Below are 27,701 nucleotides of genomic sequence, written 5' to 3'. Positions count from 1 at the left end.
TTGCCTTTTGTTATTTTTATAAAGATTTTTTTTTCCTAATGTGGGAGGGGGTCTATTTCAATTCTGTCAAAGAAATCCATGTCGCTTCCCTGCTGGACATTTAAATCCAGGAGATCACTCAACTGGTTCAGGAACTTCAGGGGAGAATAAGAGAAAAACCGAGAGGCGTCCTCTTAATAGGAAACCCAAATGAGTTCAGTGCGATCCGCTCGCAGGTAAGTGGGCATGAGAATACGAGAAAAGAGCGTTTATTGAACCAAGCTTGGAGACAGAAAAGTACAACAGTAGACGCCTACTTGGGGAAGGAGAAAAACAGCAAAAAGGCTCAGACCGTCCGCCAGCCACTTCTGCATCTTTCGAGGAAGCTCTGAATACGAGAGGAGCCAGGAGGAGGAGCATGGAGGGCGTGGTTTTAGGAAGAGGGCGTGTCTGGGAGGGATTTTCTCTCAAGCAGTTCTTCTGACAGGCGAATGGCGTTGATGGACGGTGAGACGTCACGATTCCTCCCCCCGCCCCTTTGGCAATGTCTACAGCCTGCTGCACTCCCAATTTAAGCATTTATTCCACTGGGATAGAGGAGTCTAGAGCAGCGCTAGCACCAAAAAACCATGGCTGGGATTGTATATTTCACCGTCTTTTCGCTTCTCTTTGGGATTTGCGAGGGTGTCACCGGTTCTCGGATATATCCGGCCAATGAAGGTGAGTGAGAGAAAAAGGGTCCCGAGCCGAGACTTTCCTGTCTTTCTCGTGTGGCTTGTATGGGCAGGGAATTGGGTCGGTGCGAGGGTCTTCTGTTTTGCAACACCCGCTCCTGTGGACCAAACACTGGGCAACTTGATCAGGCAGACAACCTAAAGTTCGACCTCCCGCCTGCATAAGAAAGGACGGACAGCCGCTAGCTTAGCTCGCGGCAAACTTAGGCTGGTGGCGAAGAGCAATGGGCTGTTTCAGAAGCTTCGCCCCCTGCTAGCCCGCCCTTCGCCTGAGCTCTTCTCCGTCTGTTGGACGCTCCAGAGAAAGGCGAAAGTTTGGAGAGTGTCGTCTGGGGATGGGCAGCTTTGTGACCGTCCGGTCGGCTTGGATCGGTCGCCTTCCGCAGCCGAATTTGCCGCAGACGTGACAGCTTTGCGCGCGTCGGCAGAAACCCGCGTGGGAGCTTGACCTGGATTTCTAGACGGAGCTGTTTTCAGCCAGCCAGTCTGGTGCAAACGCGCTCTTTGGTCCATGAGAAAAAAGCCCCCTTTGCTAAATAGCCAGGGCAAGCAAGTTCCGTGGATTTGGTTAGGGTTTTAATTTATTCTAGACCGTCGCCTTAAGGTCAAAGCAGCCTTTTTCCGAAACGGGACTGAGCTTCTCTGTCTGCCCGCATTCTTCCTTTCAGCACCTTCTTTGCTGCGGCCGTGGGGCTATTTTCTTACTGATTTAACGTCTTGGAGAGGCAACGTTAAAGCAAAAGAAAGAAAACCATTCAGGGTTTGGGGTGGTTTTTTTTTCCCTTTCTTTCCAGCCTAATCTTACATAACCGCGGACGCGCGTCCCCACACATAAACGCGCGCGGCAGCGCGGGCTTCAGTCGATTGCGCGCGTCGAGGTGACTTACGTGCTACGAGGTGACACGAACCTGCTTGACAGGAAACTGGGTGGGAGGTGCGCGCGTGAAGCTATGCGCGTTCCCGCACTTTCTCCCTCTCTGTGAGATGTCCTTATTTATTTCACTCCGGCTTCGGCCGCTGGGAGTCAGATACCTGTAACTTCAGCTTGAACGTGGTTTTATGATATGAGATGCCTGGGAAATCACTTGGCGCGTAAGACAAATAGCGCCAGTGAGTTATTCAAACTTAAAAGCGAGAAAAGCTAAGGATTTTGCAGAATAATTTGCCAAGGGTTTTCCCCGTCACTCGTTATATTTTTCGGGTCTCCTTCTGCTTTGGTTTCTAGCATCTTTGTTATCAACCAGCAGTTTGATAGCTCTTCATCTGTTGATGAAAGGAAAGATCGTCTGCACACAAATAGGCTTAAGCAGAACAATGCCCCGTTGAAATAGGATAAACCCATAGGTCCTATTTTAAAACGTTGCCTTAAAACCTCATGTATGATTTATACGGAATCTGTGGTTTTGTAGACTTACTGGGGTGGGGTGAATGCTGAACAGCTGAGATTTCATTTATTTCGTCTCAGCATCTTTTAAGTTATCTGCACTGGGGAGCCATTTTTCACTCTTAACACCCCCCCCCCAACTCTTGTTTCATTTTTAACAGGAGCCTCTAGAGGTACAAAGAATGCAGTGCTGAAGCTGTTCAGATTTTGGTTTCCTTTCTTTGTTTCTTATAAAATACATGCCCCCCCCACCCCCATATAGTGCTGGAAATGTTTCCTATACAACATAGCCCACTTTTTGCTATTCCCTTATATGTGGAAATACTTTAAAAATCATTCTGCTTTTCTTGCAAGTGCCAGTAAATACCCAGAAGATGGCACGACCAACACAATATGTTGCATTTCTTGTTTATAGTGACAGTAGATTAAGTTATCTATTAAACCTGTTTCTGGATTCACTGACATTTTTCTATGAGATGTACAATTCATAAAGAGAAGTGCCAAATGATGTAAACAAGTCTTGTTACAAAGTTTGTGAAATTAACATTTTATTTCATCTTGGAAGGTCCATCTATCATGTAGCATTGTCTCAGGCAGTCATGTAATAAAGATGAATTATGAGTAGGTGCTTTCTGTACACATTCATGAGAGAAGAAATCTCAATGAGCAATATTGCACTTGCTTTTGATTAAACACATATAGGATTATATTGCACACAGCATTCAAAGACTGAGAGTGTCCTAGAACATTTTATCTTAGTTTTTTGTTTTTTTGTTTTTTAAATCCAAACCAATTCAATTTGGGTCCAAGTGTTAATCCTTATTGAAGATGACCTTTGAGACATGAATTAAGAGGTCCTAAATGCAAGTCTGTCCCATCCACAGAATCAACATGTGTCTTAGTGAGATAGTGTAAATAGGTTTGGCATCCTATTTATGTGTGCTGCAGTGAAAAAATTGTTATACCTGTATTGATTTCTCCTAAGGGATGTTGTAATAATTGCTGGGATTTGTGAATTTGAAAATGCACAGTGGATTAGAATCAAAATCTATGAAAAATGGCCTTAAGGATAAGCAGGATATATGTGAACAGGACTTGGATGGGAGAATACTAGGAAATTTTAGAACTGTAAATTAGACTGTGAAGTAAAAAAATAAAATAAAATAAGCCATAGGCAAATTATTTGATATTATTTTCAAGAAAATGTCATGGATATGTTCATGAAGTCACTAGGTATCATGCTGCATTTGAAGTAGACTTAGTTTTAGTTATAAATAGCTCAGGTCACCTTTCTTTTTTTTAAAGGATTGTTTTTCAGTGAAAAAAATTGAAAATATTTCAGTTCAGTGTTCTTATTATTATTGGTTGATTACACAGCCAGTTGTTAATATTTTTATCCACCTATTAAGTCATTCCCATGGACTTGGAATAGATAGATGTTGTTGCTTAATAATATTAAAAACCACATCAAGACAGTTCTTTACTGGGGTATTATTATTATGTTGATGATGATTGGTTGCATAGTCAGCCAGATGTTTAGATTGGATTTGGCATTTTTACTCACCTGTCAAGTATTATTATTATCATCAGATCCACAATATGGTTTTTTGTATATATGTTTTAAAATATGTATTCTAAATAGGAATGAAACATTCCTATTTATATTACCATTGGGAAAATACTTATTTTTTTGGTTAGTAGTATCTTCCTTTTCTTGTGTAGCTCATTTAATGATGCTTTTTGAAACATCATCTGAATTTCAGTACTTGGGACTTAATGTATGTTTTTCTTTTGCAGTTACCTTATTGGATTCCAGATCAGTTCAAGGTGAACTTGGTTGGATAGCAAGCCCCTTAGAGGGAGGGGTAAGTTCAGAATATTTTATCTAATCAATAAAAGTTTGAAATTATTAGTAAATTTGTAATGATACTTGATAGCCTTTTCTTCACTGATTGGCCTTTATGATGGAAATTATACTTTGTTGGTAAAACTGTATTATTTCATTATATAAACCTGGGATACCTGTCATGGAAGAATCTTAAAACAACAACAACAATAATTTTAGAAACAGGTGTCTGTTGAAGAGAGTTGAAACCAAGTCAGCAAATTTGTTAAGTCAATTCTATTTAGGGAACTGAATATATATTTGTGATTTCCAACACAAATGTAAAATATTTCTTCAAAAATCACTTATAAATACCAATTTTTAAAATAAATGAATTATTATTTTTTTCATTTTGATCAAGGACAAATCCATATCTCTTCTTATAATTTTATAACAATAATAATTTATATGAATACTGTTCTTAAGGATGTGCAAAGACTACAATTTTATTTATTTTACAGAGGAAGTGAGCAGTTAGGTTATCTTTAAACAAAGTTTCATCTAATTTTCAGATAAGGATACATTGCCCATATTGGAAAATATTCTAAAGTGTGAAGTCACAATCATTCCATCAATTTATCTCCTGATCAATAGAAAGATGAATGTTCAATATTGCTTTTAAAAATGTTAATATTTAGCTGTAAATATTCATGTTAATATTTAGCTGTAAATATTCTTTTTGTTTGTCAAATATCTACTTTTTTGTACAATGATAAGAGCATTGTACAAGCAGAACAAGAGTTTGGTCATCTATTAGTGAATGAAACAAGACATTTGTAGATCTGGATACAGAGAGAAACTAAAATCATAACTTAGTTATATGCAATATAATAAAGAAACTTTAAATAAATAGCATGTGGCTTGATATGATAGTTCCAAGAAACTCAAGAGTATTTCTTACTGGATTTAATGGATAACCATTAATACTATACATAACATAGGATCATATATTTTATTAAATAATGAAATACAGCTTTCCTTTTGCTACATAAGCAGGGCTAAAAGGAGAACTGTTTCAAGAGTAAAACTACAAGATGCATGGTATTCCCAATGACCACAAAGCTCTTTAAAATTAAGCAGACATCTCACCTTAACTGTATAAAGGCAAGCTATTCATATCAACTGAAGGTAAAGCAGAAGTTTTCAAACACCATCAAATATATAATAACCATAGATGCAGTTCTTGTTACTAAAATACATTATTCTTTAACATTTCTTGTACATTTGTGTTTGTGTGCTTGCATGCAACTCTCTCTCTATGAAAGAAAGGAATGTGAGGTTATTTATTTAGAGATGCATTATGCATAAACTTTGAAATAGCCCTTTGATGGGAAAATAGTCAATTGTCCAATCCCCATTGTTGCTATGCCTGAACTTGACTGCAGCCAAGTTGTGGTCTGCCTCTGCTTTTCCTGGAACCCCTCCTCCTTTTCTTCAGGCAGGAGAAAATGATTGGCAAGCTACTGGGTGTAGGCAGCATATATTCACTGCTGATTGCAGCCAATTGCCCTCATCTTTTGACAGTGGGAAAGCTACAGCTTTATCTCAGTAAGAGTCAGGAATTCTAGTTAATGCCATACCCTGAAAAAGTTAATAAATTAGCCTATCTTTTTCTTTGATAGCTTTAAATATTTTAATTTTGAATGAAAATAACTTCAGCCATCTAAAAATGCTGAAGAAAATTAGTTATTCTCTATTAATATTATTTTTTTCTAAAAACAATGGGAGAAGTGTTTTTATGATAATATACGATTAATTATATTAAAACGTATACATGACAATGATAAAAAGAAGCATAAAGAAAGCTAGTCGGCTTTCAAATCTGCCTGTAGGAAAGCTGGAAAAAATAGTTTCCTATCCTTCAGGTTTCATTCAGAGCTGTTTCATTCAAATTTTTCAAAAATATCCAAGATATTATTTAAAGATAAACCCTGTTTCCTCTTATATTTTATGGTGCTTTCTGTATGATGCAGAATCCCATGTTACCATTTAAGAAGTGGTTATTTCTGAAATGTGAAATATTTTATACATTAATAAGAGAGATTGGAGATGAAAATAGGTCATTTACCCAAATGAATATGCCTAGGACTGAGTCCATGGCAATCCTTGAAGAACAATGTATACCCTATACATTTAATTAATGGTTTATTTTTAAAATTTGAGTTAAAAGAAACTGTTGGTCTGGAATCCTTTATCCTGGATTATTAAAACATAGGAAGTCTGTTTGACAAAACTGAAGAGGTGGACACATTTAATCTTTGACCACACACTTTATCAAACAATAATTTATTTATCTGGAAATTTGCAGATTTATTATGTTTGGCTTTTTACTCATATAAATATTAAATGAAAAGTGCAATTCTGTTGAGGAAGAGAAGAAGTCATGACCAAATCCTATGAGGAATTTTTCAGCAAAGGGCCTGTGTTCTTTTCACAGAATTCAATAGGCTTTGGACCAGCCTTATAATTTGACTTGTCTTTTGTGTAAACATGCAAAAGGAAATCCCATTGACCATTTTTATTCCTTCTTCTTTTTTGTCCCTGCCCTCCCATAGTATAGGGTATTGGTTCATAAAGGGCAGAATTGTAACACAATGCTCATTTCATGGCAGCTGTAAATTAAAGAACTTTGTTGCTCACTTTGTGTGCTAGCATTTTACATTGATAGATGGCTTTGCAGTTTCCCCTATTATCCGTGACATAGTTTGACTTGGTGGATATTCTCTCTCTCTCTCTCTCTCTCTCTCTCTCTCTCTCTCTCTCCCTTTTCTTGAATTCTCAAGTATCTCTAGACAATAACTCAAATATTATCATCTTGACTCTTGGGGGTTAGCTGCCACAGCTCTATAAATAAATTTTAGTTATCCAGCATTGTATTTAAACTCAAGAGCATTTAATGGTTATGAACTTTAATGACTGTGAACACAATACAAAGAAGAGTAGCTTCGATCTTATAATATCCACCAGCACAAGCATATTTATTTTGCTCACTGATGAAGCCTCTGAAAACTATTTTATGATGCTATTCTATTGTTTTGGGTTCATGTGCTTCATTGAAAAAGGTTGGATTTAGTTAAATTTTGTATAAGTGAGGGGGAAAAGCATGTTTTCCTCTGTCATTGATCCTGAATTCAGCAAAACCAAAATCAATGTATTTATTTATTTTGCAAGCAGTACTTTTCTTATCCTATTACTAATATAATAACATTTTAAAGCTCTTTTTGACTGATACTATTCTTTTCTCTCACTCCCTTTTTAAAAAATATTTTATTCGTTTTCCATTTTTACAAATCACAAGTGCTTAGTAAACAACATGTTGTCTGGGTCCATTTGCCTTACTTACTCTCACTCTTACTGAACCTCTGTAAACAAAATAAAATCAAACTCTTCAGAATAATTTTTTGTGTGGTTGAGTGCACAGGTTTGTGTAGATGTATGTCTATACTAACTACCCAAATGTTAAAGAGAAAGATTAATTATTACAATCACCAGTGATAAAACTGTGGTGTCATTATTCCTATTTGAGTTCTTCAGGAACACAGACTGTCTTGGCTCGAAAACTATCTGTCTGTCTGAAGACAGATTGTTTTGAAATACATCAAGATGTGCACCGTAAAAATTAAAGCTTTTTAGCATTGAAGCTATTTATTTTATTATAATGTACATGTGCAGTATAATCCTTCTGAGCTGAAGAACTGAATCTTAATCTTTGTTGAGGATTAAAAATATTCTTCCATGATCCAGTATCACTTCCATATATTTAATAGTCTGGAACTTGCATTTTAGCTAATTTATAGCTTGTGTGGGTAATAGAACTGAAGATGTTGGAGTAAATGAGAAAGACTAATCCTGAACAAAAAACAAAAAAAAAATATTGCACAATGGAAGTTGATTTTTTTAAGTGAAAGTTCTGTTTTATAAACTTTGTAGTCCATTAAAACAAACACATATATATCTCACATAGAGATATTAATAGTGGCCTGTATTTCAGGATTTTGATATGAATTACTCAGATAATAACAACATTTCCTATAGTGAAATAGATAATCCATCTAGTTCAGTTTCTTCTATATTGAGTGGCAGAAGCCCTCCAGAATTTCAAACAAATTTCTTTCCCAGAATTACTTAGAGATAGTGGTAATTGAACCTGACACCTGTTGTGTTCTGTTACTCGGCTATGATATATGCAAATCTCTTTAAAGATACCCATAAATTTTATCTTTCTCACACAATATGTATAGGGTATGTTGTGTGAATGTAGGGATTGATCACACTAGGCATCTTCTAGCTTCACACTGAATACTGATTTAGATATGACAGGAGGAGATTTTTCTGCTTACTGTTGATTATATTTAATTGTTATTTGGGATTCTAATAATATTGTTTTAGTATTGTTTTGTGTTATACATTTGGTATGTGAATGTGAAGGCATAATATCAGAATAATCAGAATAATTGATGATTAGAAGTGATTAGTTCTTATTTCTGCTCTGTTTCTGATGGATATCTGTGGTCAAGTTCCATATCTTCTCTTTCTTTTTTGCTATATAAACAGAACATCTGTTCAACTGATACAGCTGTTTTATTTTAATGCAGCTCTTATTAGCAGTCTGAACCATTCAAATCATGCTATCTGGCAAATAGAATGTATGCTGGCAGATTGATCATTGACTTTCTATTAAACTAAAAAATTCTAACTCCCCTACTCCCTTAAACTATACAGCTTTTAAAAGCTAATTTCCTCTTGAATATTGTTTTAGTTAATACAGATATATGAGGCATCCTTGATAGTTTGCATTAATGGCTGTTGTATAAAAACCAATGAAACCAGTATAGAAATAATTTTTTCTGGTGAAGGTTTGATTGTATATTTTAAATGATTTTATTTATGTCTATCTGTCTGATTATTCACAGTGGGAGGAAGTCAGCATTATGGATGAGAAAAATACACCAATCCGCACTTATCAAGTCTGCAACGTCATGGAACCAAGTCAGAACAACTGGTTACGGACTGATTGGATTCCCCGTGAAGGGGCTCAAAGGGTTTATATTGAAATCAAGTTCACACTAAGAGACTGCAACAGCCTGCCAGGTGTTATGGGAACTTGCAAGGAGACTTTTAACCTGTACTATTATGAATCAAGCAATGACAAGGAGCGTTTTATTCGAGAAAGTCAGTTTGGTAAGATTGACACCATTGCTGCTGATGAGAGTTTTACTCAGGTAGACATTGGCGACAGGATTATGAAATTAAATACAGAGATACGTGATGTGGGTCCATTGAGCAAGAAGGGATTTTATCTGGCATTCCAGGATGTAGGTGCTTGCATAGCCCTGGTGTCTGTTCGTGTCTTCTACAAGAAGTGTCCCCTGACAGTACGTAATCTGGCTCAGTTTCCAGACACAATCACAGGAGCTGATACATCTTCTTTGGTCGAGGTTCGTGGTTCATGTGTCAACAACTCAGAAGAGAAGGATGTGCCAAAAATGTACTGTGGGGCAGATGGTGAATGGCTGGTACCCATTGGCAACTGCCTATGCAATGCTGGGTATGAAGAGCATAATGGAGAATGTCAAGGTAGGCCTTGTTGCATTATACTGTTCATTAAAGGATGGTGTATGTAATTGAATCAGAAAGGAGGCTAAATTGAAGAAAGCTAGTAATTAGCAATCCCTGTGGGGATGCAGTGGGACAGCATGGTCTAATGAGGAAATTCAGTACTGTAGTTCCAGGAGGCAGAGCTAAAGGATATATAATTCTGAAAGAACAAAGGAATTACCATAAGATGTGTATTATTATTATTATTATTAATAATAATAATCTAGAAATTTTTGTTTTTACTTTCATGATAGAAAATAAAGCTTTGATTTGAAAATTCTTCTTAGTCTATTTCAAAATAACTCTACTGTCTCACTTGAGAATTCTTCTAATAAGTAATCCTTGAATGGATGACATGACTGCTTTAGTGACATATTTTTATTTCTCAAAAAGTCTCCATTGTTTCATTTACAAAAGAACTTGCTAGGAGACTGGCCAGAAATGCAAAAGTCATCTGTTTTTCCCCTCCTTTTCCTATCCTCCACAGAATTAGGGATTAACGTTCATATAAAAGGCAGCTTATTTTAAAGGAAAGGAAAGAAAAAGAACTTAAATCTTCTTTGTGATTCTCTTGATTTTTAGTTATACATTATTATGATTTTATAAGTAGACTATAACCGATTATGGACTTGATTATTCCTGTAAGCCACCTGTTCAAGACAAATCTCTAATAAATTCTTTTTTTCAAAATAATAGCTTCATTTATTTTTAAAGTAATAAGATTTAGGGTACTGTGTTTGAAGTATTTTAATTGCATTTTGCTAAAAAAAAATCCCTTTTTTAGTTAGTGTGAACAAAACAAACATCACACTATTTTATTTTATAAAATTAATATACCATAGCAGTTTCATCCCACATCTAAAATAGATTCATATGATCAATTTATAGGCAATTTGAAATTAATTATTACTTGAGATAAACAATTTTTCTAAACATTTTCCTTTACCATCATGTATTAATCAGATATTTCTATGCTTATTGAAAAAGAATTGAACATAACTGCTTGACACTATAATTATGAGCTGTTGGAGTGAGAACTGAAATGTGGCTAGTATAATGACAGGGCAACATCACAAAAGCAAGTAATTCTCTCTCTCTGGAAAAGAACAGGAACATTCAAAATGTTTGGATGCCTGGTACAAATAAATTGTTGCCAATATACAGATATCATACTTGAAGTGATCACATTATGAGACAATTAATATGTAGAAAAATATTTCTGTTTTTATTAGTTTCTGTATTTCTTTGAATTTAATTTTATAGAATTTGGTTATGAGGAAACAGATGGATAAAATTAGAATATTGGCTATTAGATTTCCCCAAAGGAGGTGCTGAGGCAATATTGGCTCACCCTGATTGATGCAAAACTAAAACACTCCTTAGTCAGTGACCCACACTTTATTATTTAATCAGCTGACAAAGGAAGCCTTGTTTTTGGAAGTTTGGAAAACAAAAAAAATACTTTCTTATAAAAATATTTTAAAAAATGGGAAAATAACCTAGTAAATACATTTCATTATCTTTTTTAAAAACAACAACAACTTATACACATACTTTACAGGACTATTCCCCCCCCCCCAATAAGTAAATATCAAATCCAATTCTGTATTTTGTTTTGAGTCTCTGTCAGGTTAATACCAGTTCATTAAAGTTCCTTGAAGTGAATGTAAACCAATAAACAACACAATTTTATCTCCCAATTCCATGATAATATATGCCTGTTTGTGAATACATTTCCTGAACTCCAAATTTTAGTAGTTCTGAATAATGACATTGATTCTGAATCCAGAGCGTTTTCTTGTAAGTATGCCACAAAGTTAGGAATTAAATATCCTCACATTTTCTTACTTTACCTAACATTATAAATCAGCTACTCTACTGTCCTTCTAACTCTTGGGTAAAAATCATATAGATGTGTTATTATGAAATTGGAAGACAGACATAAGGGAAGATAAACTTATTAGATCTACAATATTTGTTAACTGTCTACTCAAACTCTTTTTCAGTGTTGAAACTTGGCAATATAAATGCAAGAGAAGGTCATAGGTCATTCACTTCCTCATCCATCTTCCTCCTGTGATCCTTAGGTCAGAATTAAGATTGATTAAGATCTTAAAACCTGAACAAAGGTTTAATGGACATACGATAAGGCAGAAGGTGCTTCTATTATTTGAAGCTATAATAATATTCATCTATTGAAAAATTTAGAACATTGGAGACCAAACTACATGTGTTTATGTGTATATATATATATACACATACACACACACACACTCACTCACACACACACACACACACACAGAGAGAGAGAGAGAGAGAGAGACATAATATCTATATTTATATATATATAATGGTAGTGATAACAAAGAACGCTTAGTAGAAAATAGAGATTATATTTACCTGATGGTATCTGCATTTCTTCCTCATAGCTCCAAGTTCATTCAGCGTCTTCATCTTGAATATTATTCTCTGAAATGAAAGTCTTTTGTTACTCATTTTTCTCTACAATATAATTCCTAGATTTTGTACACATACTGTTTTATATACTTCACCTATTTTTACAACTATTTTTGTGCTGGCTGAATTTCTCGTTTCAAATTGAAGAAAGGGGAAAAATGCATTGATTTACAAACCTTTTGGGGCAAAAAATATGAATGGGAAATATATTCCTGAAACATGAAATTGCCTTTGAAGTCTATTGCAAGGTGAAAATAATTACTATTTTAAGATAAAGTTCAGCTTGTAGGTGATTTTCCCTTTATAGAATTTATCATTGACATTTAAATTATTTTATTATACAGACTAAGAAGAAATCAGTAAACTGAACTAATTTCCTTATTAAAATGAAGAAATGCAAGGGAAACATAGGAAAGGCAATGAATACATTAAACAAGTAGGAAGATGCTAACTCTCTGAAATTGTTGTCATGCTCTGTGTGAAACTAAAAGTAGCACTTGTTCTTTAATAATTATACACCATAAAAATCCAGGTATACACACACAAACACACACACACATATATATGTATATATATATATATACACATATATGTATGTATGTTTCAATAATTTAGTATTTCACAGTGCTAAATACATTCTTAATTTTATATATTATATATAAATATATATATCAAATTTTTTAGAAGTGTTGAAGTATGGTTTTGAGATATCTTCTCTTTTTGCTACTTTTGGATTTTTCCTTTTGTCTTTAATTATGGGATATTTAAGATTCAATTACTTGAATCATATAAAGCACTTACCTTTGTGATTTTAAATACTTGAAATAATATAACTGGAGAGTGGATTTTGTTATTATTACTATATTTTCTTTTTTCATTACATTTTTAAATAAGAACACCTATTTTGTTTGCATCTAGCAATCATAAATATAATCTCACGGCTTCAGTGTTGTAGGAATCTGGCTTTGTTTTTTTTTGACATCCATGACTTTTGATCATGCAACTTCACAGATCAACCTCTGGATGTATCCAGAAAAAAAGTACATTTCCATTTATAAATTAGATATTTTCAAGTATTCAGAGCCTTTCAATGTATTTTCATATCTGTTCTTTTAAAATTAGTAAGGCTTCCTATTGAATTGACAATGAGATTGTATTGTAAAATAGTGTCAGATACAGGGAGGTTTGTATAGAGAGGGAAGTCGTGGTTTTTAAAATTTGCAAACTAATTAATTATAAATAAATTGTGACATACATAATATAGTTCATTTGTTCAATTTTCCCCTTCCTCTTCCCTCATGTTGACTACCGAAATAATTGTAGTTTATTTTCCTTCCTCGTTTAATATGTGTAGCAAATTGTGGCTAGCCTTATCAGGTTTGTATGAATTAAATGTGAAATGTTTATGGTTTACTTATAAAAGTAAAATATTCATTCTAATTTGTGAGCTTGGCAAGATTCTGAGAAATATAGCCTGGCAGTTGCCGGGTTATTTATCTGTATTTAATAGCATGGTCCAGTGATCTCAGATTTTTATTGTAGTTGCAATAATATGTGAGAAAGGAAGATTTCAAGCTATCTCTTATAGCTTTTGAATCCCTCTGTCTTTTATCCTTTCTTTGCTCGACTTTTAACGTGAGATCAAATTCTCCTCTCATTCTGTCTGATTATTTCGTTCTTTTGATATATTTTCTGGGAGCAGGTGAGGTTACATAGCTTCATGAGCTGGAAATAATTAACACTTCCATGACTAAATGGTCACTTTATGAATATTCAGGATCAGTTTCTCCTACCCTGGGAAGCAAACATATTTGTTCCATTCTCATTACTCCCACTGGAAGCCAAGGAAGTTTCCCCTTTGAATGGAAGAGTGTCAGCTGTCTGGCCAGTTTGCTTTCTGCATGCAGCAGATTCCTCATTTGCATATCTTGTATACATCCTCATGCAAAATAGTCCCACCCGTTTCCCACTTTCACAAAGGAGATAAGAGCTTCCTTTGGAAAGAGTGAAGGAGAAGCTCCTTCTGTCTATTATGTAGATGCTGAAGACTTGGGTTTCATGCAAATGAACTCCATTTGGGTTTAAAGTTCTTTGTTTAAGAGATAGGGATGCGATATTTGCACAGTATTTCTCTTTACAGCTCAGGCCTTCAACTGTAAGAGTGTGCTTTCATTGTTATCACATATATGTAAAATAGGTCTGGGATATCTTTGTGGGGGAAAAGTGCTAACAATATACTGTATAGAATGGCTGGGTTATGAAGTGAAGCATTTGCACCTTAGGTGGGATCTTTCCCCTGGGTTTCCAAGGTTGGAAAATTAAAGTAACAGCCTGGGTTAAAGAGGGTGGGTGAGGTAATATATTATTGCACAGTTAATATGAAATGGTGATGCGCTGAACAGACGGTTTTCTGTTGTGCTGACTTTAGCAGTCATAAATTTAATATGAATCAACTCAAATAAAATTGTACATGGCTCGTAAGAGAAAAAGCTGTGATTATTTAAGAAAAAATACAATAAAAATATAGCTACAATATTTTGAACAATTATTATCTCTGTCCCCTCCGTTCATCATGCAATCCTTCACCTGCTGTAGGATCGAATGTTGCTATAGGCTGCAACAAGCAAGCTTTCATGGAATATATCAATTGAAAGTTTGTTATTGATTATACAATAATGCTATGCATACATGTTTCACTAAAAAAAGAAAAAAGATTGACTATTTTCATTTTGTGTCATATATATCAACAGTATGACACCAGGACCAAAATCCATTCTAGATGTCTTCTATAATATAACAGTAAAGTATTGATTCCCTGTCTTGTGAATATGCAAACAAAGCATTTTGATGTGCAATTAGTGCTTAATTCAAAGTTAATTTCACAGAGCAGTAAACTGCAGAGTGTCAGGCCATGTGGCATAATTAAGCAGAGGTTTAGAACAACAAAGAAACATGCAGAAGGAGTTGGTTCATTTCAGAGACTGAATGGAAACAGTGAGACGTTTTTCTTCCAAGGAACTGAAAAATGGAGTAAGGATGATAATGGATAACACTATACATTTCCTGGCTCTTCTTTCCTACCCAATGGTTATACTCCATTTAAAATTCTTTGACTATAAAATGATAAAATTAATAAAATATTTATATACATAAAAAAATTCTCCATACAATTAATACAATTTTTCAGGAGAGTTTGCTTTTTACGCCAGTTCTTGCAATGGCTGGAATTATAACAATTATAACAATCAAAATATGCAAAAATATAAAGTCTACAGCAGCTCTTGGAAGAATGTTATTATTTTAGTTTGTAATTGTTATTACTCATTCTCAATAATTGTAGTAGTGGTCATCTTTATTTACCTTTATTAGCATTTATTATTTATTTATATTTATTTATTTATTAAATTTATATTGCTTACTACTTGTACAATTTTCTGTTAAGAAGAAGAGAAAATAGATTAACCCAATGCTTAGTTCTCTTTAGGGACAAGTTTAAAGATGACAAAATGAGTATTACCTCATTAACATTCTTCATTAAAGAATCTGTGATTAGAAGGAATCACTCTTTTTTATTTTCTCCAGACTTCAAGGTTATTTTTTTGGAATATGGCCATTTTGGAGAGAATTTACTTGTTCAGAATTGCTGGGACTTCAGATTTTTTTTTTTTTTAATCTTGAAAATTTTTATTTTTTTAAAAACATACAATCATTTATAAAAGTACAATAAAATTTTAAAATAGAGAACCCCCCCCTTACCCTCCCTCCCACCCCCACATCCCCTCCCTTCACTTCCCAGAGCAGAATACAGGGTTAAGAAAAAAAAAGAAAAAGAAAATTATAATAATTAAAAAAAAAGAAAAAAAAGAGAAAGAAAAAAAAATATCATAATCAACCTTTAACTCCATAACTTATAAAACAATTCTCTATAATATTTGATATTCATTCATAAAATAAATAAAACTTTTTAATTTCATATTTTTTCTGAATATAATCTATCCACCTTCCCCATACAGTAATATATCTTTCTTGTGTATGATCCTTTAAATAAGCAGAAATTTTTGCCATTTCTGCAAAACTAGATACTTTAAATATCCATTCTTCTAAAGTAGGCAAAGAATCTTTCTTCCAATATAGACCTACTAGTAACCTTGCTGCAGTTAATAAATTCAACATCAAAGTAGTTTCTTTTTCATTTAAGTCAACAAAAATACCAAGTAAAAATAGTTGAGGAGTAAACTTTATCTTCTTTCTAAAAATCTTTTGAATGTTCCACCAAATCATAATCCAAAAAGCCTTTACTTTTTTACAATTCCACCAAATATGAAAGTATGTCGCATCATTATTGCCACATCTCCAACATTTGGGCTGTATGTTGGAATACATACAAGATAATTTTTTAGGATCTAAATGCCATCTATAAAACATTTTATAAAAATTTTCTCTCAAATTTTGAGCTTGTGTAAATTTAACATTTCTTATCCAAATTATCTCCCATAAATCCAATGAGATCGGCTCCTGTATATTCTGAGCCCATTTAATCATACAATCTTTAACCAATTCTGTTTCCGAATCTAACTCTAATAAAACATTATATATTCTTTTTATATGAGCCGGACCTTGGTTTTTAATCTGAATAACCAATTGTCTATCTTCTAGTGTTATTCCCTCTTTCTTGTCTACAGTCCATCTATCCATTATTTGTAAATATTGAAACCATGACTGTAGAATATTTTGCTGCCTTAATACATCTAGGGATTTCAAATGCCAATTCGAACCAGAACAAATTAACAATTCTTTATATGAAATTTTATCAAAATTTGTCCCCTTAGAGGTTCCCTCAATTGCATGTCTGGGAATCCCCCAGATAGGTATTTTATAATTTAATCTATAATAATACTTCTTCCAAACACGAAGTAAGGCATTCCTCAAAATATGTGATTTAAAAGTCCGATCAACTTTCTTATTAAAAATTAAATATGCATGCCAACCATATATTAAATCCCAACCTTCCAAAAAAAGAATATCCATATTTGTTAAATTAAGCCAATCACTTAACCAAGTTAGGGCGGCTGCATCATAATATAATTTCAAATTGGGTGCCTTAAGTCCCCCTCTTTCTCGAGCATCCTGTAATATCTTAAATTTAACCCTTGGTTTCTTCCCGGCCCATATAAAATTATTGATACCCTTTTGCCATTCCTCCAAATTTGCCTCTTTTTTAAGAATAGGTATCATCTGAAACAAAAAAAGAAACTTTGGTAGAACATTCATTTTTACAGCTGAAATTCTCCCCAACAATGACAATTGCAATTTTTTCCAATCTATTAAATCCTTTTGGACTTTTGCCCATAGTGGTTCATAATTGTTCTTGTACAATTTTCCATTTGAAGCAGTTAGATATACTCCCAAGTATTTAACCTTTTTTACCATCTGAAAACCTGTGGCTTTAATCAAACTTTCCCTTTCTTTAACTGACATATTCTTAGATAATATCTTAGTCTTATAATTATTAACTTTAAAACCAGAAACATTCCCATACTGTGTTATAAGTTCTAATAAACCATCAATCGCCTGATTCGGCTGTTCCAAAATTAAAACCAAATCATCCGCAAATGCCCGCAATTTATACTCATTCTTCCTTATCTTTACACCCTTAACTAACTTCGATTCCCGAATCTGAATCAATAAAATTTCCAATGTTAAAACAAATAACAATGGGGATAATGGACATCCTTGTCTTGTCCCTTTTTGAATATTGAAATTCTCAGTCAATCCCCCATTTACAACAATTTGTGCAGATTGCTGCTGATATATAGCTTTAAGTGCATGTAAAAAATTATCCCCAAAATTCATTTTCTCTACCAAAGAAAATAAAAATTGCCAGTCCAATTGATCAAAAGCTTTTTCAGCGTCCAAAAAGATAAAAGCCACAGGAATCTGATTATTCTTATCCAAGTACTCAATTAAGTTAATAATTTGTCTAACATTATGTTTCATATATCTCCCTGTTATAAATCCTGCTTGATCACTATGAATCAAGTCTTTCATAACCTGCATTAATCTATTTGCCAAAATTTTTGTAAAGATCTTATAATCAACATTCAATAATGAAATTGGCCTATAATTCTTAGGCTCTGTAAGATCCTGATCTTCCTTCGGAATCAGTGATATAAAAGCTCTTTTCCAAGAAGGAGGAACTTGCATACCCAACAAAATACTATTAAAGAGTTCCTTTAGTGGCTCTATCATTTCTTCAGATAAAATCTTATAATACCTAGAAGTCAGTCCATCTGTTCCAGGAGACTTTCCAACCTTTAACTGCTTAATAGCTAAGCCAATTTCCTCCACAGTAATTAAACTATTCATCCCATTTTGTTGTTCCTCTGAAAGTCTAGGAAAATGTACTGATTGTAAATATTTATCTATATCCAAACCCCTTATATTATCACTTGAATATAATTTTGTGTAAAAGTCCAAAAAGCTTTTTTTAATCAAATCTTGCTGAAAAACCTCAGTACCTTTATATTTTACTTTCTCTATAATTCTAGCTTTCTGTTTCTTTCGTAACTGATAAGCCAACCACCTCCCAGGCTTATTCGCATTGCAAAAAGTATTATGTCTCATATACGACAGATTGGTAGCCACCTGATCTGCCATCAACATGTTAAATTGTTCCTTAAGCATCTTTATAGATACCTTTAAATTATTATCAGTAGGGTTAAGAACCAACTCTTGTTCTTTTGATTTGATCTCTTCTTCTATTTCTCTATGTCTTTGTGACCCTTTTTCCCTAAAAACTTTATTCAATTGAATCAAAATTCCCCTCATATATGCTTTACTAGCGTCCCACACCATAGACATCGATGTTCCCTTATTCATATTTATAGTAAAAAAGTCCTTTAAATGTTCTTTACACTTTTGTACGAACTCCTCCCGATTAAATAAGTTCTCATTCAATCTCCAGGATCTTCTATTCCCGTCTTCCGAATATAACTCCATCCACACCGGACTATGATCTGACAATGTTCTAGGAAAAATTTTCACCTTCCTCACTCTAGGGAGGAAGTCACTAGTAATCAAAAAAAAATCAATCCTTGAAAATGACTGGTGTCTATCAGAATAAAAGGTAAAGTCTCTATCACTTGTATTCCTTTCTCGCCAAATATCAATAAGCTCCAATTCTTCCTTCAAATCAAAGAAAGTCATAGGTAATTTAGTTTGAATAAAAGTTTTAGAGGAACTTCTTTTGTCTATAGTTGGGTCTAAAACCCCATTCCAGTCACCCATCAAAATTACCGATTTATAATCCAACTGAGATATCTTGCCATGCAGCAACTTATAAAATTGTTTCTGTTGTTGATTGGGAGCATATAGTCCCACAATAAGAACCTTTCGGCCTTGTAATAATAATTCCACAAAAAGATATCTTCCTTCAGAATCAGCCTCAATTAGTTTAGCTGAAAAAGTTTTCTTCACATAAATTACCACTCCCCCTTTTTTCCCAGGGGCTGGAGCAGTAAAATATGTGCCCAGACGGGAATTCATCAAAAATTTAGAATCCTTTAAAGTTATATGAGTCTCCTGCAAACATATCAAATCATTATTATGTTGTTTCAAATAATGAAAAATCTTTCTTCGTTTCTGGGGCACGTTTAAGCCATTAACATTCCAGGTCAGGAACCTGACCATCTCCACCGGCCTGGAGCCTCTGGAGCATGGCCTGCAGATCTGCTGTCGAAGATCTTTTTGGTCTTGCCCCTCCCACAGGCTCTGTAACAACCAAACTTTCACCACTCTTCTGCAACTGCTCTTTTTCTTTACGTTTATGGGCAGCTCGTGTCATCCTTTGCTCTTTTATGTCAGAATTCGGTGCAGCTTGTTCCATAACCATCATTGATGAGGCTCCTGCCATAAGAGACTCTTCCGTCATCCTTATTTGTGGAGGTGGTGACAATCTTGCTTTTAAGATAGACTGATAAAAATCTCTTGCTTTGGAAACAGTAGTTAATCTGTGACGTATCCCTTCATAATTTACTATTATTCCTCTTGGAATCTCCCATCTGAACTGAATTTGACGATGTTTCAACTCATCAGACAAGAAAGTAAAATCTTTTCTGGCTCTTAAAATTTTTGGAGGTATCTCTTTTAAAATTATCACGTCTTGATCAGCAATTTGAAACTTTTGTTTGTAAAAAGCCTGTATAATTTCATTACGGATAGATCTTCTAGAAAAATAAATAACCACATCTCTTGGTAGATTTCTCTGTCTAGCAACCCGTGAATTAACTCTAAAAAATTTTTCTATCTCATTCTCAATTATTTCAGGCCGCCAACCAATATTAGGAGCAATATCTTTCACAATAAGCATCTTTAAGTCTTCCTGAGGGTTCTCCCTCAGGCCTCTGATACGCAATGCGTGTTCCATCTCCCTATATTGTGAAATGATTTGTTCATCCTGTGTAATTTCTATCTTGTTCTCTACCTCCTGCATTCTAAATTCCATCCTTGATGCATTTTCAGTAATCTTTTCCATCTGGTCATCAATCCTTTCTATGTGCAGGGCTAGGCCCTGAAAGGCCAGAAGGATATGGTCTCTTACTTGTTTATTCTTTTTCTCCAATAATTCTTCTGTATTAGCCCTCTCTGCAATTATAAGATCTTTTACCTCCTCCTTAATATCCAAGGCATGCTGTTTTAAAGCATCTTGTAAATCATTAAGAGAAATTGCAGGAGGAGGAGGAGAAGGTGGAGGTGATTTTGGTTTCTGAGATGCAGGCTGAGGCATTGGAGAAGAAATAGGAACCTTAGGGGCGGGAGGCAGACGTTTTGAAGCCATTTTCTTAAGTTCCAAGAAGAAAGATTCTTATTGAAAAAAAAAAAGGGCACAGTTCTTTTAAGTGTTCTTAAAAAAAAGAGAAAAAAAATAGAGAAAAAAAGAGGAAAGAATAAAAGCCAAATTCTTACTTCTGTATTTAAAGAGTTAATCTGTATCCAGGTTTTACTCTGTAATGCAAATCAGGCAAGAAAGACGATCGCCATTTTAGTTTTCACTTTCCCTTTCTTCTAAAGGGAAGAATTCAGATTTTTTGAGACATTGGCAGAAATAAACAAGAAAGTGGTCAAAATGGAAAACAACTGATAGGGGTGGTCAACAAAAGACTACTAGATAAGTGGGCTAGCCTGCAGTTTGCATTGGATTTGTCTTAATATGTGCAATGGTAAATGAGAATGATCTTGAAGGGTATGGGGAAGAGATGTTTAGCAAATGATGAGACAATAGAGCAGTGGTTCTCAACCTGTGGGTCAGGACCCCATTTGGGGTCGAACGACCATTTCATGGGGGTCGCCAAACAACGCAGTCCGCCATTTTTTCCCCTTTTCCTTAGCTGTGCTACTCCCTTTTATTTTATTGGCTTTTGAAAGCCAACAGAATAGACTCTCTTGAATAGAGTCTAATTCTATTGGCTTTCAAAAGCCAATAGGAATTGTCCAGGCTGTCTCTGCCCTACTGAGCCTACCAAAAGTCCCATTCTGCAAACGGTGCTACACCAGTTGAGTAGTCCTTGACTTACGACCGGTTGAGTAGTCCTCGACTTACAACCGGTTGGGGGTCACAGCATTAAAAAGGTTGAGAACCACTGCAATAGAGGGAAGAGCTCCCAATAGCTTAAAGATCAGGGGAAGAAAGTTAGGAAGGACCCACCCTAATTGGTTGGACAGATAAAAGTGGTTGTAGGAAGTTTGTACCTTCAGGTTTGTAATAGTTTTTAAATGCAGCCTTATAATAAAGTAGAATTATCTCAACATACTCATGTTTCCTGCTTAGTTTACCTGGGGGGAGGGAGCTGACAATATATCATGTGTCTATACTTATTTCATCAGTGTCTATACATAGTTCTCCTTTTCTCCTGTAATGAAGGCTAGCTAGAGTTATTTAACAGATGAAAGCAATCTGTGAGTTTATATAAGGCAGGTTTTTTTCCTTTTATAATGCATCCTCTTTCTAACCTTCTGTTGGCTCCATTTGGTTTCATTCCTTGTGGTAGGCTTAATACAGTTTGTCCTTTCATTGTGTTTGAAAGTTGTAGGGGTCTGGATAGGGGAAAAACAAGCTTCAAATGAACCCTGGTAAGACAAAGTGGCTGTGATTATGGAGACACTCAGGATGTGAATATTTATCATATTTAATTCTGGATGGCATTGCACTACCCCAGACAGATCCTGTGCACAATCTGGGGGTTCTCCTAGACTCAAAGAGTGGCAGTCATGACTAGAAGAGCCTTTGCACAATTTGTGCCCTTATCTGGATTGTGAGTCCTCACGTGCAGTCACTCATGCCCTCATCATTTCTCAATTGGACTATTGCAATGCGCTCTACATGGGGATACTCCGGAAGAGTATTTGGAAGATACAGCTGGTACAGTATGCAATGATGCGGACAGTTCTGAAGGTCCTTAGGATGGCACATATAACAATGCTGTTGCATGAGCTGCATCAGTTGCTAGTTTGCTTTTGAGTTGAATCAAGGTGTTGGTTATTACCTTTAAAACCTTTATGGCATGGGGCCAGATTATCTGAGGAGCTTTCTTGCCGCAATTGGATAGGCCTGCCCACATGTTCCAGTGGAAAGGGCATGCGGTGGACTGTGTCTGTCATGGACTTTCAATTAGTGGGGTCAAGAAGAAGAATCTTTTCTGCTGTAGCCCCATCCTGTAGAACATTCTACCACCAGAGATAAGATCTGCCCCCACCCGTTGACTCTTTGAGAGCTGAATGCAACAAAATTTCATTTTAACATATGCCAATTAGTTTAATTACCATTACTGTAATGTTGTATTACTTGTTGTAATGTTTTATTTTTCTCCTGCTTGAATGGGGGGCTGGTTCCTTCCAGATTCCTATTCTATTCTATTCTATTCTATTCTATTCTATTCTATTCTATTCTATTCTATTCTATTCTATTCTATTCTATTCTATTCTATTCTATCCTATCCTATCCTATCCTATCCTATCCCATCCCATCCCATCCCATCCCATCCCATCCCATCCCATCCCATTCCATTCCATTCCATTCCATTATTCTATTCTAGTTTTGCTGGTTGGCTTGGGTCCCTGATGGTGCTGTTTGCTGGAAGTGTTGCGGTAAGAGAGAATACCTCACCCCTTCCTATCATCATCTTGCTTTTAGCTCTTATTCATGTCTTATTTAAACTGTTTTTTATATTTACCTTTTTACTATTTTGTGAGTTGTGCAAACTTACAAATGCTCACTGTATTGGTGAAATGGGCAGCTAAATAAATAAATTTAAATTCTGCTTCCATTTTTACCTCTTCTGTTATTTTTTCTTTATTTTTCTGTATTTCTATATGGCTTTCTCAGAGACCTCCCTAACTTTATTCCAACAATAATCTTGTGATGTAGGCTGTAATGAAGGAGATTGACTGGCCTCAGTTTTCAAGTGAGTTCTATGTTCAGTCAAGTACTTGGATCTGGGCCCTTCTCCTGTCTAAGACCAATATCTTAATTACTGCAGCATGTTATACAAGTGAGTAATACAGTATCACACAGACTAACCTCAGTGTTAAAATTATCCTGAACTTGATTTTCCTGCCTATTTACTTTAAAGTTTTCCAACCTGAGAATTTTGAGTGGATTGCCTATAGCAGCTAACACTCCCTGGTAGTGATACTGTATTTAGACTCTGACGAAAATAATTGTGAGATTCCCTTGGTCTTCATACCTGTAAATAAATTACCTTCTGGATGGAAAAGTCAGAGTGGAAATTGATTTCAATAATCTTACCAGACATCCCTTGTTCAAATTCTACTGTTAATCCATTGACTATCATAGAAAGAATTAGCCCGTGAAGTAACTTCTACAGTAATTGTTAAATTGTTGGACTGATCAGAGAATTCCAGGATCATATTCTCAGTCAATGAAAGGGCTCATTAAGTCAATTTTCCCTTCTAATTCTCGCTACATTGTACTGCAGTGGTTCTTACCTTTTCCTTATGCATCATCAACACTGAATGTTCTTAAGGACATCCACATTGGCAATGTGGAGCCTACCAGCCTGGAATTTATTATTTATTTATTTTATTTGTTTGTTTGTATCTTGACTTTATTATTTTTACAAATAAGGCAGCGAACTTATCCAAGAGATCGTCCTCCTTTTATTTTCTCCACAACAACAAGCATGTGAGATGAGTTGGACTAAGAGAGGGTGACTGGCCCAAGGTCACCCATCTGGCTTTCATGGCTAAGGCAGGTCTCCTGTTTCCTAGTCTAATGCCTTAACCACTAGACCAAATAGGCTCCAATTATCATGGGTTTATTGTTGTACTAAACAGTATTGCCTCAGTCTGGTGCAGAATTTGTTTAAACTTCATCTTTTTCTAATTTGATGCTCTTCAGATATTTTCAAACCTTTAATTCTCTCATTGGAAATTATAGGAATTGAAGTCTGACATGTCTGAAGGGCACTGGAGGAGTTTAAAACCAGAGAGCAAAAGATGGAAGACAAATGCCCTTACCCTTTTTGTTGTGTCCTGAGCCTGCAAAAGTAGGCTTGGGACGTTGCATTGATCCCGGGCATTCCAAAAGCTGCCCGGGACCAGACAGAGCGGCGCCGGCCTTGTGTGCATGCGCAAGGTGCGAAAATGCTCTGTTCCTATTGGTTGTCACTGTCCGGGTTTCTGGCCATATAAAAAGGCCTGCGTGCCTTTTGCTTTTGCTTGGTTGTTGTAGAAGGAAAATAAAGTGTTTGTTCAGCATCGCCATGTGTCTTCATCATTCGCTCGCGAACGAAGTATACAACACTTTTCCTTTACCAATATAGTTCTATTTTAATGCCATTGGTTGACACTATGTTCTTCCCACTTGAAGTAATTGGTGAACTTCTAGTTGTATTTGGAACTTCTAGTTGTATTTGGAACCTTTTCTATTTTCAAGAACTAACTATTACCAGTTTCTCCTTGGCATGAATTAATTGTGAGTTTTGTGTATATTATGGACATGATGACCATATATGGTGAAGCAGTTTGTAAAAGTAATTCTTTTTCTGCAAAAGAATAATAAAAATAATAAAGTAAAATAAAATACATTATTTGTGTGTTTCCTTTCTGGAATTGCCTTCTGCACAAAAGATGCTTCTCCTGAATTGAATGAAAAGTCTGCTGTCTTTCTGTGGTTTCATAGATGAATTATGAAGGGGAGCTTTTTAAAAATAGTTATTAGAATGAAGAGTTTGTGTAAATATATGTAGTTTTATTAACTACCAGTTCTAGATTTCATTTATTCATTCATTCATTTATCCATATCCCATCTTTATTAATTTTTACAAATAACTCAGGGTAGTGAACATAAGTAATACTCCTCCTATATTTTCCACAACAAAAACCCTGTGAGGTGAGTTTGGCTGAGAGATCACCCAGCTGATTTCATGGCCAAGAAGGATGTGAACCACTGTGTCCTGCCTTCTAGCTTTTGGGTATTCAGAAAGTCTGCAAAGACCTGATTCTTTGGACAGTTCCTGGGGAGAGTATTTTTATGTGGTTGTTTTTAACTTCAGTTATGGAGAGAAAATTGTTCACCACTTAGTGTCAGCTGGAACTAGAACAATCCATAAGCCCTGTAAATAAACATACAAATAAGTTTGACATAATTTTTGTAATGAAGGAAATTATATTATTTTCATCATTTGCTTAATGACACGATTGCTGAATGATGTAAGATGATACAAATGATACTATTTGAGTAATTTGCATAATTATGTTAGGATAAATGATGCACCCTCTGATTTAATAGATAATTTGGAATAATCTACATTCCCTCCCTCAGTTGGTCCATTAAATCAATAGCCTACGATATTTCGGGATGAAAAAAATAAAATGTGGACATGTGAAAAATCCGCTCAAGGGCTACTGCTTTGATAAAGAAATTTGAGGGAAATGGAAAATGGAAGAAATGAAGCTTTTCTCTGCTTAAATCTGGATCCATTGAAAATACCATTTTTTAAATTACAGTGAGCCACATCTTACCATATGCTTAAGCTTCAGCATCATCTAGAAATGTCCATTAATAATAACTTACATTATGGGAAAGATGCTTTACACAGCACTAGTTCAAAGCTGCAGTAGAGTGTCTTAATTATCCAGATAATCCTGTTTGCTTGTATTTTTAAACTATGAACTGCTAGGTAATTATTCAATTCTTAATAGAAGTCAAATGGCAATGTAAACAATAATTAGGATGTTAGACAGACTAATGCGCTTCAAAGCAAATTAGATTTTTTTTCATACTGTTCAGCATGAAGTCTCATAAAGCTAACAATTTAGTGGCAAAGAAACAAGTTCCATTTTGTTCATATTTTATGGTGTTATCTCTTCATGCCTTGTTTGAGAGAATAACAGTTTGCCCCAAAGAGACTGCCTGTGCCAGAGCCAAATGTCACTTTAACAATTGGTTCCCTGCTGCTTGCCAGTTGGCTGTGCTCTCCCATGGCTCCAGATCAGTTTTTTGTTTGTTTCAGCTCTGGCAGGTCAGAGGTTAAATGGAACACTGATTTCCTCCCACAATATTGACAGCAGGTAAATATAGACAGGATTGATGCTTGATCAGCATGCAGTCCATGCTGAAGAAATAGTGACATCTTTTCAGGAGAAATATGCTTCCTTTAAGATGTACATCTTCCTACTTGATTCTTGTTTGATTCTGAATTATAGCTCTTTGAAAAAGGAGTTCTTCTGTTTGATGCATTCTCTTTCAGCATGCAGTCTTAGAAATCAGCAATATGTTGAGAAAAAATAGAAATATTTTAGAATAACACATATCTTATTTGAAATTTTACTTCCTCTTTTCTTTTAAAAATGATTAAGGATTGCAGTCTGGACTCAACATTTTCCTGAGTATTATACCTTCAAGATCTGAGTTAAAATATAGAGCAAATAAATTTCTCAATAATATCTTTCCCCTTGTCTATTGCCAGTGCAATAGATATCTACATTCCATCCATCTCAATCAGTAATTAAATCTTGTCTTGTCTCCATTACTTCCATTGTCTTTCTACAAAACGTAAAGGCATCTCATCCTGGTAACAAAAAACATGAGCAAAAGGTTCCTTTTTTCTTTATCTTTTTTTTTTCCACATAAAATTGTTGGGTGCAGAGCCTTTGTTCAGCATGTTCTTAATATTCTTAGTCAGGTGTGAATGATTTGAACAATTGGTTTTCTATATTTCACAATCTGAACTTTTAGGAAATATGCTGGTGCTTGTTGTAGGAAGTTTATTTGTTTCCATTGTTATTTCCCATATTAGTGTTTCTCATGGGCGGGGGAGGCAAAAAAATAAGTGAAAGCTGTATATCTATCTATCTATCTATCTATCTATCTATCTATCTATCTATCTATCTATCTATCTATCTATCTATCTATCTATCTATCTACCTACCTACTTACCTACCTACCTACCTATCTTCTAAGCAGATCATCCAACAAAGTTGAAAATTATAGTGCCTCTTTGTGTTCTCTTTCATTAGACTACCAGGCTTGAAGTGAATGAAAACTAGTTTAAGGAAATGTAATGCAATTCTCTGAGTAACCCCAGTTGCTGAATGGCAGCTTAAATAGAAAAACCATGACCAATGGATTTTGACGTTTAAATTA

General features: G+C 34.9%; 1 protein-coding gene across 1 annotated transcript in view; it reads left to right on the top strand.

Annotated features, from left to right (window-relative positions):
• Positions 1 to 533: 533 nt before the first annotated feature.
• Positions 534 to 27,701, top strand: part of EPHA4 (EPH receptor A4) — a 185,525-nt gene continuing 158,357 nt past the window's right edge. Inside the window, exons 1-3 of the mRNA XM_039342469.1 lie at positions 534 to 699; positions 3,895 to 3,962; positions 8,896 to 9,559. Of these exons, the coding sequence (XP_039198403.1) occupies positions 609 to 699; positions 3,895 to 3,962; positions 8,896 to 9,559 (823 nt within the window). The 5' untranslated portion in view covers positions 534 to 608. The remainder of the gene's footprint in view (positions 700 to 3,894; positions 3,963 to 8,895; positions 9,560 to 27,701) is intronic.

The sequence above is a fragment of the Crotalus tigris genome, unplaced genomic scaffold (assembly GCF_016545835.1).
Source record: "Crotalus tigris isolate CLP2741 ecotype Arizona unplaced genomic scaffold, ASM1654583v1 scf7180000017792.2578787, whole genome shotgun sequence".
Lineage (NCBI taxonomy): Eukaryota > Metazoa > Chordata > Lepidosauria > Squamata > Viperidae > Crotalus > Crotalus tigris.
Note: the sequence above shows the minus strand (reverse complement) of the source record. Positions and strands in the feature narration are given on the sequence as shown.